Here is a 15,909-nt window from a genome sequence, read left to right as displayed (position 1 = left end):
TTGCTAAGGAGCTTGCATAACAACGGCCATCCAGTATGGCTCCATTTATTTATTTACTCGCATTCCAGTGTTCGAATTTGTAAAAAAGGCTGCATGGGATTTCTATCAGTGCGACTATTTGCACCCAATGGCAAAGTCCGGTTTAGGTATAATGCCGGGAGCCACTTATGGATTTGTAAGGTCTAACGCAATTCCACCTCCGACACAGCCTAAACAACCACCTTGCGGATGTCGGCTGAAGCAGATCTGATTGAATAGAGACCATAGTAGGCTACCTCTATACTGTCCACTGCAAAGCCAGAGTCATTGAGGGAATTGTTTATTAGTTTATTTATTTTTTATTTTCACCTTTATTTAACCAGGTAGGCCAGTGGAGAACAGGTTCTCATTTACAACTGCGACCTGGCCAAGATAAAGCAAAGCAGTGACAAAAACAACAACAGCACAGAGTTAGTGGGACGTATTGGGATAGAAGCTCAAGGTAGTTTCTAAGAGAACGATGAGAGATGTAGAATATAGAAAATCTCAAGAGCTTAATCATGTTGATAGTAATGGGTTGTCTCTTGAAGGGAATTGCCTACCGTTCTCGTAAGGTGAAAGTAAAAGAAAAGTGAGGCTCCATGCCATTCTAATTTATGGATATGCTTACTCAGCAATGTGCGTCCACACGGTGTTTTGGCGAGCTCTGCGTTACAACTGCACTACACAAACACACTGCTCTTACAATTAGGTCATCCCAGCTGATGCTAGTAAACTTTTACTGAATTTTTTTTTTTTACATGGACATATTCATCAATTGAATTCTCCATCATGTTAGGTAAGGAAACAGGTAACGGACAGGCATGTGTTATCGCATTCCGGTTAATTGAAACACAATCAAAGTCATGATTGAATTATGATGATGCATGGACAGCTGTTCTCTAAAGAATGCATTTTGGTTGGTAGAGACGTAAACACACTCATAGGAATAGTGTCCAGGTGCAATGGCCTTCTCGGGGAATCTACTGTCACACACACTCACAAAAACAAAGGAGACGGCCAAGTGACCCCAGAGGTAGATTTACAATGTGTCAGCAGCAACCTCACCCTCCTCCCTACACGCCACTGAGGATTTATAACATGACTGGAGAAGTTTTGGCTTGGCTGACTGACTTACCGAGGTCAAATTACAGCATCTTGCAGCCTGCTCTAGCCACATGATGAAAGAGTAATCATACAGAGTCTTAACGTCACTCTGTAATATCTACCCATAGACTTCCGGCTACATCTGGGGACTTTTACACTATGGTTTCAATGTTGGGTAGACTTGAAATCCTACGAAGTCAGAGCCAATAGCTCCTTTGCATTGTGGTGTACGTGTCTAAGTCAGTCTGGAATATAACCAGTCTGGTATTAATAAATTGTGTATAGGGATTGGGGTGGAAATATGGTTTTGGGAATCAAGAGTGGAGCTATCTTGAGCAAAGATTACAGTACAGAACATGGTGGGGATAGACTGATAGTATAGAATGATATGTTTTGGAAATCTGCCATTTTCTGTCAGATTTTGCACTTCCTTCCTGGTTGAAGGGCATTTTCCACAGAGGGTTCTACCTGGAACCAAAAAAGGGCTCTCCAATGGGGCCTGCAAAATAACCCTTTTTTTATCCCTGTTGCTAAAAATCTTGTTGTATCCTATGTTTACATGAAATGTTTATTGATGTAGTCATACTGAGAAAGCCAGTGGTTCCAAGAATGAAGGGGCAAAAATGTTGGTTTAAAAATAACTAAATAAAACAGGACTTACGGGCAATCTTGGTCTCATTATTTCACATATCGTAAACTCAAAACATCAACAAAGTACATTGGCATTAATCCCTCAAAAATGTGACTATTACTTAGAAGGGTTTGATTGAACTCATGATAATAATGGAGTAAAATGTTAACTTACAAAACAGGCTCTAGCACAACACAGTGTCAATGTACCACCTTTCTATGGATAGAAATGCAAAAAAAGGGTATTACAATTTATCGGATTTGACTGATCAAATATAAAGCTAACTATTATCAACGTCATGCAATGGCAGCTTTGCCATTTTGACAAGGCAATTATTATACAAATACTATGTTACCAGTGTATCTTGTGTATGGTTCCAAAGTCAGATGAATTGGGAAGTTCTCAGTTCTTTGAGCAAAGGCATCCAACAAACAATTTCAACCTTTTCATTTACTGAGTGGGTTTGGTTTAGTCAGAAAATGCGCAGTATAAGGATTCATGTTGTACAGGCTGTTCAACAAATGTGAGGGTATGAACTTGGTTGGGTGAAGAAGATGAAAGAGCTGTTGCCATTCAAGTCTTACACAGAGAGGTTACGTCATTTAGCAAATGCTCTTATCCACAGCAACTTGCAGTAGTGAGTGCATAAATGTTTAATACTGGTCCCCCATGAGAATCAAACCCACAACCCTGGCATTACAAACTCCATGCTCTACCAACTGAGCCACACTGGACCTGTGTGTGCCGCTCAGTAAATTGGAATGAACCAATGAGTGATTCCTTTTCACACCTGGTTGAAACAGACCAGTGTTCAGGCCACAATAGGAGCCTTTCTTTCCTTCATGTGCCATTGAGCAGCAAAGGTTGGTAAAGTTCAGGAAGCACACCAATTTTTATTTGAAAATCTATAAATTGTGAAAATGAATGCCCCTGTGTTTATTTGTGCTTCACTTTCAGGGCCAGAGACTTCAGTCCGGTTGCCAGCTGCAGACCTATTAGTACCCCACAAAAACCCTAACATCACAGCTGTGGCGTTGTGTTTGTTTGACTTTGTCATTATTGAATTGAGACATGCAGGCACAGTGGATGTGAATTGAGAATGTGTATTGACTCATTTTGAAGGGTGCACTTGTTAAGTCCTGACCATCTCGGATAATGTTTAGACTGAGAAACACTTCCAAACTGTTGACTCTGGTCTTGGACAATTCAACTTTGGGTGAGTTATGTATCTCAGAAATTTGAAAGGTGTTTCTGAGGCCAAGTTTTCCATTCTTTCTGGACCTCAATGCTGACTCTTGAATTCATTTATTGAGGGCTTGAAAAACACAGAATATGGCATGAGCTTTTGTGCCTTAGTGTTGATTGAATATGTTTGAATAAGGATTTTCCCAAAGTTGCCTTTAAGCTGTCATCAGAGAGTGTGTCATTTGATGTAATTCTTTACGAATCATAAATTCAGTTTTGACATATGGTATATGGTTGTTATTCAATATTCAAACAATAGCACACAGGGTATTGAGAGAGCGGTCATTCAACACTACGGTTGAGTGGTCACTCCTCTTTTCTATCTGCTATTCCACTATGTCATACGACCGGTTTCCATGAAACTTCCACAAAAAAAACGAAAGGCTAAAAATCCAGTGTTCCAGGCTGCTTCACCGTACGGCTTCAAGCTCCACAGGAGGAATCTGTCTTGTAAACTGATCTGGCTGGCCAGTCATGACCTCAGCCTTCAAGCATGAGTTCTCAGCATGGGTCTGGGTTTAAAAGAACAGCTTTCCAGTGTAACTGAGACTAATTAGCATCTGTCCCTATGGAGAGCAGCAGAAGGTACAGTAGAGATGAAAAGATGAACCTATAGACACTCTTTAAGTAACATCCCCTTGTGCCTATGATGACAGAAGGTAGGCTAAAGAAAATCGGCTGAGGAGCCATTTGTTTTCTGAAGATCATTTGATTTGATTTTTCCCCACTTTGCATTTGTGCTCTTAAAGCAATGTTGTTTTTTAATTCTGCAACAGATTCATATTTCTCTGAGTGCTGTAATGTTAACTCGCAATGTGAACTGTACAACAAACTACAATAAACCAAGTTTTCAATGCCAAATAAAAACTTCTTTGTAATATTGCTCATTTGGTGACAGCTTAATCACAGTATGTTGCCAAGCTGGTGTCCAACAAACAGGTTGAGAGCTGTCAGCAGATCTGTGAATGATGGTCTGGGATCATCATGACGGATACAGAGAGGGACCTCTGTGATGACAGGTGGCCGTGAACAGCATTAGCTCTCTGAGAATCCTCTTGGGGGTCTCATGGAACAATGTCCCCTTGGCCCTCAGCTGTGGATGGGCTAAAGTGATAACTTTTGCCTCTGTGTCCATTAGCTTGATGTGATCAATTGTAATTGACGCTGCTTGCTCCAGGACAGGTTGAGTCCTGTTCTTTTAATGGGATCCTCATACGCTTGAGAATACTCAAGGTCTTATTCTACAGCTTTGCCTGCAATGGAGCCCCTGAGCAAAAATATTCACTACAGTGCCTGACATTGTACCTAAACCAGAATGTGGGTTCAGAGGGTAGGCTAAACTCATTAGAATGGCTGTTAGGCTAACTGGAAGTGTAGGAAATGTTCCTTTAAAGGTTGAACTACAAAATGAAGGTAATTGCAGAGGATACAGATCAATGGAAAGATCTACATCCTGTAGGAATAAAGATTCATGAACCATGAAGACTACAGGTGGCAGGTAGTGGTTAGTGTTGGGCCAGTAAGCAAAAAGTTGGTTTGAATACCTGAGAAGACATGGTGAAAATGGGCAATGTACCCTTGAGCAAGGCACTTATCAACTTGCTCCAGGGGTGCTGTTCTATGGCTAACCCTGTAAAACACATTACCCATCTGGTGTGACAACACATTTAGGATTACCAGGTCATTGTTACCTTGGGTTCAGATCCCCAAAAAATGGAAGGGTCTGGGTTACAAAAGAAATGGACCAGAGGCTGGCCAACAGCAGAATGGATCTGACCTGAATAATGTCTGTGCAGATGCTCCTTAGAGTGCAGTGAGAGGCCTTGAAAAGGAGCAGCTGAGCAACTGGGTCAGCCCAGCCATGTTGTCCCAAAAAAAAAAAAAAAAAAGCAGCCTTACAGCATGAGTGTCTTGAAAACATGTGAACACCAGCCATGCTCGGAGTTGCCATTTCCCACCTAAGCCAGTCAAAATGTCATTACTCAAGCAGTTGAATGCCTACCAGAATTTGTGCTCTTTGGCCTATGTACAAGTGGTAGCTAGAAAATGGCCAGTTGTAAATGTGCCATGCATGCACCAATAAAGGAAACTAGCTACACTTCACATAAAATTGCCAAGCAGCAACTAAAGCACTAGCTCCTTCTAGTGGACAAGACCAAGCATTACAGTAAGAAACAAAATAAAAGCAGGATTTAAAAGGTAATAAAATGTTTATTGGCATTACATGAATAAACAGTTTTGATCATACATGCAAGTTACATTGATGGCCAGGTAGAATGTACCTACTTTAGGTCAATGCATTTAATTACCAGGAAGTCCAACACCCAGATGTTGGAACACAAGCTGTACACTTCCCAACACTAACATTTCTCCCACAACCGTTAAGACTTTATTAAAAAATAAAAATCACATGAATCATACATTCTGTACAGTACAAGAAGCACATAACGCCAGCAGGCATCTCATAGGGCGAGTTGTTTTGCAAGGTCCTTGATCAGCGAAGACTTCAGCTGTGAAATAGTGGCAATTCTCATCTGCTTCTGACTAGAGTACTTGTTCTTAACCGTCTGAAACAAAGACGGGTTAGAAGTCAGGGGGACATTTTGTAGAATCATTTGAACACTAATCATTGGTGCCTGTAAAGTCATAAAACAGTGGCAGTTCTGTATGATACTCACCATATGCTTAGTTTGTCCCTCGTTCACCTTCAGAACATTTTTAGCGATATGCTGCATGGCAGGGACCAGGCTGTCTTCTGTGTAGTTCATGTAATGCTGTAGTGTAGAGCTCTGGGGTGAGGACACAAACAGCAAGTAAGAAGACTAAGCAACAGCGAACAGCCTCCTTTCACTGGTCAGAAAAGCTTAAATGGTGGATGCCATTCAGAAAAGAAAACAAACTGACGACATCTTACCCATTCACCGCAGTTGAAGACCTTCAGGGTGAGGGCAAAGGCTGCACTGGCCACCTGCGAGGGAGGGAAGTGCACCATCTCGTAATCGACCATGGTGAGCTCCACAAAGTACTTTGCCAGGGTGTGGTGCTCAGCAGTCACCTGGAGAGATTTTAATTGGTGTGAATACAGGCCAGGGCTGTCCAATTCTCTTCTAAAGAGCTATAGTCCTATAGATTTTTGCACTAAGGCTAATCTAGTGCACCAGATTCTAATAATTAGCTGGTTGATAAACTAAGCAACTGTGGTTGGAGCAAAAACCTACAGGAAGGTAGCGCTTCGGGAGCAATACAAATGGAGGTGTCAGTGTTGAAGGGGGTTGGCATACCTCGCCAATCTTTGAGGCCCTTCTGAGGAACTGGAGGGGGAGAGGGCGGCCAAAGCTGAACTTCAGCACCCTTAGGATCTTCATCTCCATGTCCCTGATCTGCGCAGTGGTGTAGGCCTGGTCGGTAACAAAGGCAAAGTCTACGATCTCCGGAGGGTACATCTCCTCGTATTTGGAGGCAATGAACATGGCTGTCACACCAACAAGCTGGAGCTGCTTTTTGGGCACTGGGTTATCCTGGTGAACGAGATGTCAATCAATTGGGACCTTTCACACACACAGTAAAGGGGGCAAGTTATTTGTGGTTCTGTCCCCAACCCATTTTGTTGCTCTGCCCCAATTTGAAATCCTGGATTGGAAAAAAAATAAAGCCTACTAGTGGGTTAAATGACATGTCTGCTACATTCCCACCACGCGGCCTCCTGAGTGGCCACTAGAGATTCTGGGTTCGAGTGCAGGCTCTGTTGCAGCCGGCCGCGACCAGGAGGCGGCGCACAATTGGCCCAACGTCATCCGGGTTAGGGGAGGGTTTGGCCGGCAGGGATATCCTTGTCTCATCACACTAGCGACTCCTGTGGCAGGCTGGGTGCAGTGCACGCTGACAGTAGCCAGGTGTACAGTGTTTCCTCCGACACATTGGTGCGGCTGGCTTCCAGGTTGAATGGGCATTGTGTCAAGAAGCAGGGCAGCTAGGTTGGGTTTTGGAGGATGCATGGCTCTCGACCTTTGCAGCGATGAGACAAGACTACTACCAACTGGATATCAAAGTTGGGGAGGGAAAAAAGGGGTGAAAATAAATTCCCGCCACACTTTAAATAGTTTCAGATCAGGATGTAGTTGGGCAAGGGAAAGTTACCACTGGCTTATTACCTGAAGGAAGCGATCAATGATTCCCACAGTCATGAACATGGTCTCCTGCAGCAGTCGGAACTTTATTTGGACCTGGACGAGCCAATCGATGAGGATAGCACGCATGTTGCCCGTAATTTCCTGTCCCTCCAGATATTTGGGTTTGACAGCCTGATCGATCTGCAAGGGGAGAAGACAGAGGGAGGGGCATGTATGCAACAGGCACATGCAGTAATACAATACATTTGCTGGACATAGTTACTCAGTTGCAAGACACCAACCTCAAGTTTCTGGAGATATTTGTAGATGTCCTTGACATAGTCACTGCAGAGCATGGGATTGTCGTAGTCATCAGCGTCAACATCCTTGATATTAAGTAGGACATCTGAGAAGGCCTGGCACAGCTCGTTGGGAGCACAGCCAGAGGTCTCCATTGGTGTGGGAGACATTGGCTCATGCAAAACCTGTCAGATAAACACCAACGTTTGTATTCAATATGGGGTATAGCGGTGAACAAGGGCTAAAACGTGAATGGAGAGTTGAGCATACTGAAGGCTAACAAAAATGTGAAGCAGACAAATTGCCCATCACCCCAAAAGTCTCACCTGAACAGGGGCAAAAACTACTATTTTTGGTTGTTGAACCACCTGTGTCTTTTCAGACCGTGTGCTGGTCTTCCTGTCAACCACCTTTGTGGCTTCTGCCTTTGCATTCTGTAGAAGAATTGAAGCGCAGCATTTATGTACAAGAAAAAAAAAAAATTCGTAAACCATACATTGAGAATACGTTTCCGGAATCTCACCTTTTTCAGAGTCTGTCTGGGGACTCCAACATTTCCGATTTCGCCGAGCGCAGCTCGTTGTCTCAATGTAGGCTTGGTTCCCAGAACAGCCTTGCCCGGCAGAGTAGTTTGGTTCTCTGAGGAAGCCAGGCGACTCTACAGCAATAAAGGAAACCATGTAGCTAGATTTATTTTACTGTGAATCAAGGGGATATCGAATTCTGAATGACGATTGTAAGCAAGAATGCCACGAGAAGGCAACATTTTTGCAGATGCACGAGGCGATTCACTCATCGCCATTTGAGCTCCAAAAATTCTAAACGAAAGAATAGGGAAAAAATGCAAATGCCACGACTACATTAAAACAAAGAAATTCAGATTTTTTTTTTTCTTCCACTTACTCTGGTCATAGGGAGAGCCATTTCGAAAGATGAGCTGATTTGCTTAAGACAGAATACACTGCACTGCACAATACCAAAGGGTGAATTACCGTGGTTTAAATGCAGGCTTACTCGAATCTCATTCGCTGCGTTCCCAAATGCGTTGTCATCTGATTGGATGATACGCAGCCGCTTAGAATGCGTTCCTAGGACAACCAGTAATGACGACAGGATTCATCTTGTTTTTAAGACTTCCGCCTCCTTATAAGAAAAATACGTTTTGGTTCAGTTGAAAACAAAGGCACTTTATTGTACTTAATTACGGTTTATCAACTAGTTTTTTTGTTTGTTGATGTTTTCTACTATGTAATGAATTATGTGTTTGCAAAGACCTTTTTATTTATTTTACTAGGCAAGTCAGTGAAGAACAGATTCTTATTTACAATGACGGCCTACCGGGGAACAGTGGGTTAACTGCCTTGTTCAGGGGCAGAACGACAGATTTTGACCTTGTCAGCTCGGGGATTCGATCCAGCAACCTTTCGGTACTGGCCCAACTCTCTAACCACTAGGTTACGTGCCGCCCCTAGGAGCACCATCAGCTGCTAATTTCCCCAAAGATTCTTTAAAAACCTTTGATTTTGGCTCTGCTTTTCTTTGATAACTCCACCATCACAGTTGCGTTTTATGTAATAAAGTATACACTTGTACTGCACTGTTATTTGACTATTTACGGTCTTCTTATTACTGCATTTGTGCTAGTCATGTAGGAAACAGGACATCATGACCATACAACACACATTTATTATATTGTGTTAACCTCTGATCCCATAAATGTGCTCTGGAGGCACATCAGGCTCTGCAGTAGACAAATATCTAGTGCATAATTACTCTTCTGAAAAAATGGAGGTGGAATAATCGAAGAACATAATAAAGACAGTAATTGTGGTCCAACTATGATAAAAGTTATATATTCAATTTTTATTTCACATGAACCGCACACACACATAAATGCAAAAAAAATTAAATCAAAAATGTGATTTGGTACCACAGAATAAGTTACATGATACATGTTCCATCTTTCAGATAATTCATGGACTCCATTTGTTGTGTCATTGCCAGAACATCATGGAATCCAGTAGTGAGGCCAGACATGTGCTGGAAATAGGCCTCCTTCTCCACCTGGACAGATAGATTATTGACCCCGGCATCTTTCAGAATAGCAGTCACCTATAAAGGACAACATGAAAATGGTTTGAGATGTATTATTCATGAAAAACACAATTAACTTAACCCCCAAAATAATCCAGAACATTTTTTCCCCCACTCGCCTGCTGTATGATCCTCTGCTCTACAACGTCTGACATCAGCTGCAGGTGAATCGTTCCTGCGATGACACTGGCTGAGTGTCTCCAAAAGTGAGGGTCGCGGTAAGACAGCACACCTTCTACTTTCTCAATCTGAAAGAACACAAAAATACCCAACATAATCATTCATTGTATGGTATGGTCCGCTCTTCAAACAATATCAATCAACCCAACATGATTATTCATTGTATGGTATGGTCCGCTCTTCAAACACTATCAATCAACTGAACACAAATCTAATGTATTTAATTACAATCTTTCAATTTTGATTTACTTTACGACGTCAGTAGAGGTTTTGCTATCCAACCTTTTCCAGGGCGATGTTGAGGTCCTTCTCATGTTCAGGAGGCGTCCTCAAGAGGAGGACCTCGGCTGCATCTGTCAGCAGCGGAATGACACTGAGGAAGATGAGGGTGGAGATGAAGAGGGAACAGATGGGGTCAGCGATCAACCAGCCAAACTGACGAATGAGGATTGTGGAGATGATCACACCAACACTGCCCAGGGTGTCAGCCAGCACGTGCAGAAAGACACCTGGGAAAAAATACGCATTTATAGCTGTGATTAAACACTGATTGTGGTCCGTCATACAGTTGAAAACAACGAAGAGCAAATGAGCACCTAATTTAGACGTACATTCATAACACCTCTCTTCAGCTCAGCTCTACAAGGAATTATGAACAGTTTTTAGAATGTGGATCACTCACCTCTCATATTGGCATTCATGCCCCCGCCATGGGAGTGGCCATGGCTGCTTCCATGACTGTGTCCATGACTGCTCTGCCCATGCCCGTTTCCACCGTGCCCATGTCCCCCATGAGAGTGCCCGTGCTCGCTGTGCCCATGCCCGTGGGAGTGGCCATGATCATGTGATGAACAGTTGCTTTTAGCGGCACCGTGGGAGTGGGCGTGGCTGAAGGCACAGATACCCACTAGGTTGACGAGGAGCCCTCCAACTGACACAGGCTGGGGAAAACACAGATGCTGTGTTATCAGGGTTACCAGATAAACATTTATTTAAACTCTTTTGGACAACCTACATATTATTAGGTAGAGAAACTTGAATATGTTTGATACAAATGTTAACATGATGAACATAAAAACAGGCATTATGAGAAGCTGTAGACATGGTTAACTTACTGTCAACATGTCTGTGTTAATGTTGGGAGGGTCTACGAGTCGTGTGACCGACTCCACAAAGACAAAGAAAGCTATGACCATGAGGAACAAGCCATTGATGAATCCAGAGAGAATTTCAACTCGGCCATATCTGCAAATTGAAACAGAACATTGATCAATCACATTTGAATTTCTCAACTTGACAATAATAGCTCCAGATAAGAATGAAGACGTCCAATTAGGGCTGGGCGATATGACGATATATATCGTGCGACGATAGAAAAACTTCTATCGTTTATTTCGTTGTGTCGCAAATCACACTCTTTACGGCAATATTTTTAATTGGACGATGCTTTGCGTTCTTCCACTCGTGCGGAAGGAAATTTACAACACAAACAAACATGGAGGAGAGTGAACGTGACACAGAGCACGTAGACACGGAGCTCGTACCTAAAAGAGGAGCTACTTCGGTCGCTTGGACGTGGTTTGGGTATCAAAAGTCTGACGCGGGCGAGAAAACCGTCCGCTGTAAAATATTCCGCAAGCCGGTCCCGACAACAGGCTCAAACACCACTAACCTCTTTTACCACCTACGCAAGAATCATGGGAAACAGTACAGAGTGTCTACGGACGAGACCCAAAAAAGTACAGTCGAGTGCTCAAAACAAACCCCCGACTCAGACGTTGCAAGAGGCTTTTGCCCGCGGCACACCATATGGCAAAGAATCACGAAGATGGAAGGAGATAACAGCTGCCGTTACAACTTACATCTGCAAAGACATGGCCCCAATTTACACGGTCGAAAAACGGGGGTTTTGTGAGTTGGCGCTAACACTCGACCCAAATGCAAATTGATAAGTGACAAGTATTAATGCCCAAATAACATGCAAAACAGGCAAGCCTCCCCCCAATTTTTTATTTATATATATATTTATTTTGTTTGCAACTGTAGTTGAAGTGTTCTCTATTTACGTTTTTAGATTTCATACATTTTGTTACATTATTAATTGAAAATTTGCACAATGGTTCTAAATAAAAGGAGAAATAATCATTTAAGTACGTTTTATTTGCTGAGTATAACTCAAAATGTATTAAGAAATAGGCCTTTACATGTGGTCATTTTATATAAACTATTTATTCATTGAATTTACAGAAAATGTGCTACATCGTGATACGTTTGGTTATATGAAATTACTTATATCGGGATATGAGATTTTGGCCATATCGCCCAGCCCTACGTCCAATACCTCTTAGAGCAGCTTATTTCCATTACTGAGCTTACCCATAAGAGAATATCCTGGTTGCTTTCCAGCGTGTCATGAGAGCTGCGAAGAGGCCCAGCACTAGAGCAGAGCAGTCAAACAACATGTGGAAGCCATCAGAGATCAGGCCCAGGCTGTTGGTCCACACACCGTAGAAGAGCTCCACAAACGTGAAAGCCTGGAACGTGGAAAACAAGAAGTAACAAGCAATTTAGTCAACTAATATTCATTTTTAGCCACCACAAAAAGCTCTGTAGATAAGACATGGTACTGAAATTCTCAAGTCTAGATCACCCAGTCCAGTCATCTGATATTCAGTCCTGTGTATTCTCATACCTGAGGACCTGCTTACCAGATTGAGACAGAGGAAGTAGAAGATCTGTCTGGAATCATACTCCTCCAGGATCTGTTTGAGGGAGTCTTTGATGAAGCGGGGCAGAGACTGGGACGTGTGCTGCAGGGCGTCCCCCATGAAGTTATACAGAGGCGTTCCCTCGGGGGAATACCCCACCAAGGTCCCCTTCTGACCCTTCTTCGATGGTGACGACAAGATGCTGTCCGCTGAAAACAGTGAGAGAGGGGGATTTACGCTATATGACATGCTCAATGAATGCCACCTGAAAGTTAGACTACTTAATGTCACAGTCCTTACTCTGACGAAAACTGTCTAGCCACCGTGAAGTCAGTCATTACTACTGCCGGTACTCTCACTCACCCATGATGAAGAAGACTGCACTGACCAGCACCCCCCCAGAGAGCACGTGCTCCGTCTCTGTGCTCTCTTGCTGGGGGGTCTTGCTCATGGTCCGGAGCTGTTCCGTCAGCGGGTGAGTCCAGAAGTTGGCCAGCAGCAGCCCGCTGAGGAAGAGAAAGATGGAGCCGTAGCGGGCACACCTGGGAGCCTCCATCTTGGTGATGCAGATGGACTCTACATAGAACTCCAGGATCATCACAGAGAAGATGATCATCCCAAATGGAAGGATTAGAGCCGACCATGACTCTACCTTGCTCTGGAGATTTAGAATCACAATTTAGGCACTTTGTACTCTTTATGCAGTAACAAATACCCAATTGTTTGGGCTCTTAACCTTACTGAGACAAAATATTTGTAAAAGATCTGATAACCTGCATTAATAGATGCCTTAGAACTGTGCTTTCCCATATTCTCCATCTCTTACCTCTGTGGTGGCTGAGAGCACTATGACCCAGGGCAGCAGGACTATGGAGGAGACCAGGTTATCCAGGGCGTAGAGGCGTTTGGCTCCCCCGATCTCCACAGACAACTTCCTGGAAGCTGTGTGGAAGCCAATCTTCAGGCAGAGAGACACCACCAGCAACACAACCCCACCCTGAGAGAGAGAGCATTAGTGGCTTAACATTTCTCAAAGTGTGAAGAAAGGAGAGAAGATGGAGTTGAGGCACAGGGAAGATTACATCCACTAGACAAGCAAATACTGTACTTGTGATTGATTTCCTTACCTTGTGATCTGCTACCCCCAAGAATGCAATAGCAGTATAGAGAGCATGAGTGAGGGCACTGTCATGGTGTCCTTCAGCTGGAAGAGCATATTATTAAGGGAAAGACTGTAGAGGTTAGACATTATGATCACCCATTCAGAGAATAAAAATGCACTTGTATACCACTATTCTATCATGCATTTCAGAAAGGATACGATGTTCCGCCATCTTTGCCATGAGGTCATCATTGTCAAAGAGAAGGAGACAGATGACTGCGATAATGAAGAGAGCAGCACCTCTGGTCTACAACACAAACAGACATGTTTTCATTCACAACATCCACAGGGGTTTGGAAGACATTGAAATGAAGATCGATAAGAGTGTTTGGAAAGAACATTAAAAAAAACAGATGCACATGTGTGCTTACCTTGGAGGGGCCACCTCCTGAGCTTGTGAATAGAACACTGAGGAGTGCGATGACCACCACATCGCTGTGCTCAAACAGTAACAACGTCCTGAGCAAGAAGGGAAAAAATAGGATCTTATCAAGGAGTGTCTGAGGTCGTACAAGTAATGACATCAAGAAACCAAATCCTCCATTCAATCAGACGGTCACACTGATGACATGACATCTTACCTTAAAGGTCCACAGAGAGTGAGACCAAAGAAACCCAGGAGGGAAATGATGCAGCTGATGACCGAATGTTTGAGAAGCTTGATCCACTGCAATAAAGATGGGTGAGGGTCACGTGATTACTCCTGGAGTGCACATGCTGTCTATGACACATTATTTGTGTCTCCGAGTAAGACCTGAAAGCAAGGCAAAAACATACCTGTCTCTTTGAAATTGCTTTCCCAGAAGAGAATGGTTTTTGGAAGAAAACCAAAATCACTGCACACCTACACAGGAACAAGAGACAGATGTATTTTCCATACATAACAGACTAAACTCATATTTTAATCGGAGGAGAAAAGGGTAACCAGGAGCTACTCACCCCAATTTTAGTATGAAGATGAACTGAACAATATGGACAACTTTGAGGAGGTCATATGATTCAAAGATCCCAAGTGCCTTCAACACCTTGGACACAAGCAGTAACACTATGTACCTGGTTAGCCTGAAAGACAGAATAACAAATGCAATCTCAGAACATGATCTTGCCCAACTAGCTAGGGAAGACTAGTGATGACAATCAGTGACATAAACACAGCCATGATGGAAACAACAGCCTCACTTCTACCCGTCGGCTAGCATTGAACAGAACATACAAGCAAATACTCTGAATTCATCAACTAATCTGGCACAATCGTCACAGGATATATAGTTAATCAACGCTCAACTCTGTTCTCTCTTGAGCATTTCTCAGCTACAGCTAACCTAAGCTGCCTAACCACAACAATTTAACGTTACTAGAGGGCTTACCTGGCATTCGGTACTTCAACCCTGCCAAGCTGTCCACTGGAAAGTACATTGCTGCTGTATTTGTCATCCATTTTTATAGCTAGGCTGAAATTCAACAAATGTAATGATCCATGCGACCAGGCTGGTGGTTGCTAGCGAACGTTGGCCTTATAAAGTTGTGTCAAAGAGATTACTATAGTAGCTGTTGTTAGCCAGCTAGCCGGCTAGCTTATCATATAATTCAACAAGACATCGTAGCTAGCTAGTTAGCAAGACCTCCCTCTTACAATACAGATGCAGACCATGTCCGTTGAAATATCCGGCATAATTAAGAATATGGTATCATAAACTATTTGTAAAATTGCTTCCAAAGAAAGGAATACCATCCCAGATGGTCGCGGCCACACTTCCGGATACTGTAAACGTTTCCACGTCACAAATTCCCGAACCTAATGCCGCGTTCAGAACAACTTGGAACTCGGAAAAATACGAGGTATAATCATGACGTTAGTGATCTTCAGGTGGGAAAGTCGGAGCTCTAGGCATAGGCCCGAGTTCCCAAATTGAATTCCGATTTGGATGACCGTTCAAATCGATTTTTCTCAGTCGGAGCTTGTTTTTTCCGAGTTCCCAGGGGTTTTGAACGTACTAGAGTTCCCAGGTCCGAGTTCCCATCAGTTCTGCTTTGTGCAACCAAAGCGAAATTATAGCCTTTCCCCAAAACGTTTTATATTTAGACTTTGGATTACATATTTTATACTATTGTAGGATACCTAAAAAGATAAATTGATTACTGCTCTTACAAAGAGTTTTATGAATACATAATTCCAATATACTTATTTAGTAAACAAACCACATATGAAGGCAGCACAAGCTGTCATGCTCTTATCTATGCTTTATGTATGCAGCTATTTTTAAACAGGTAGGCCTTCAATATTTTCAATATGTTTTATTTATTTTAGTAATGCAAGAACATTTGATATGTACAGTCTTCAGAGAGGTCCGCACA

The 15,909-nt window shown here is 42.9% G+C and overlaps 2 protein-coding genes across 2 annotated transcripts; both read right to left on the bottom strand.

The window, feature by feature from the left end:
* Positions 1-5,192: 5,192 nt before the first annotated feature.
* ccnb1 (cyclin B1) lies at positions 5,193-8,408 on the bottom strand. Its single transcript, XM_029769284.1, has 9 exons — positions 8,314-8,408; positions 7,934-8,068; positions 7,737-7,844; positions 7,413-7,595; positions 7,153-7,311; positions 6,283-6,519; positions 5,916-6,056; positions 5,680-5,790; positions 5,193-5,568 (listed from the first exon to the last, which is right to left on the bottom strand). The coding sequence occupies exons 1-9, from the start codon at positions 8,332-8,334 to the stop codon at positions 5,464-5,466; spliced, it is 1,200 nt and encodes a 399-aa protein (XP_029625144.1). The 5' UTR covers positions 8,335-8,408; the 3' UTR covers positions 5,193-5,463.
* An 844-nt stretch (positions 8,409-9,252) lies between these two features.
* Positions 9,253-15,339, bottom strand: slc30a5 (solute carrier family 30 member 5). The gene is made up of 16 exons (XM_029769282.1): positions 14,922-15,339; positions 14,494-14,616; positions 14,332-14,398; positions 14,136-14,221; positions 13,926-14,013; positions 13,714-13,801; positions 13,520-13,596; positions 13,219-13,389; positions 12,756-13,050; positions 12,393-12,601; positions 12,061-12,218; positions 10,800-10,929; positions 10,367-10,625; positions 9,967-10,193; positions 9,624-9,752; positions 9,253-9,522 (listed from the first exon to the last, which is right to left on the bottom strand). Exons 1-16 carry the CDS (start codon positions 14,990-14,992, stop codon positions 9,352-9,354), a joined length of 2,349 nt encoding a protein of 782 aa, XP_029625142.1. The 5' UTR covers positions 14,993-15,339; the 3' UTR covers positions 9,253-9,351.
* Positions 15,340-15,909: the final 570 nt, after the last annotated feature.

Source organism: Salmo trutta, chromosome 12, assembly GCF_901001165.1.
Source record: "Salmo trutta chromosome 12, fSalTru1.1, whole genome shotgun sequence".
Taxonomy (NCBI): domain Eukaryota; kingdom Metazoa; phylum Chordata; class Actinopteri; order Salmoniformes; family Salmonidae; genus Salmo; species Salmo trutta.
This window is presented reverse-complemented; position numbering and strand designations above follow the sequence as displayed.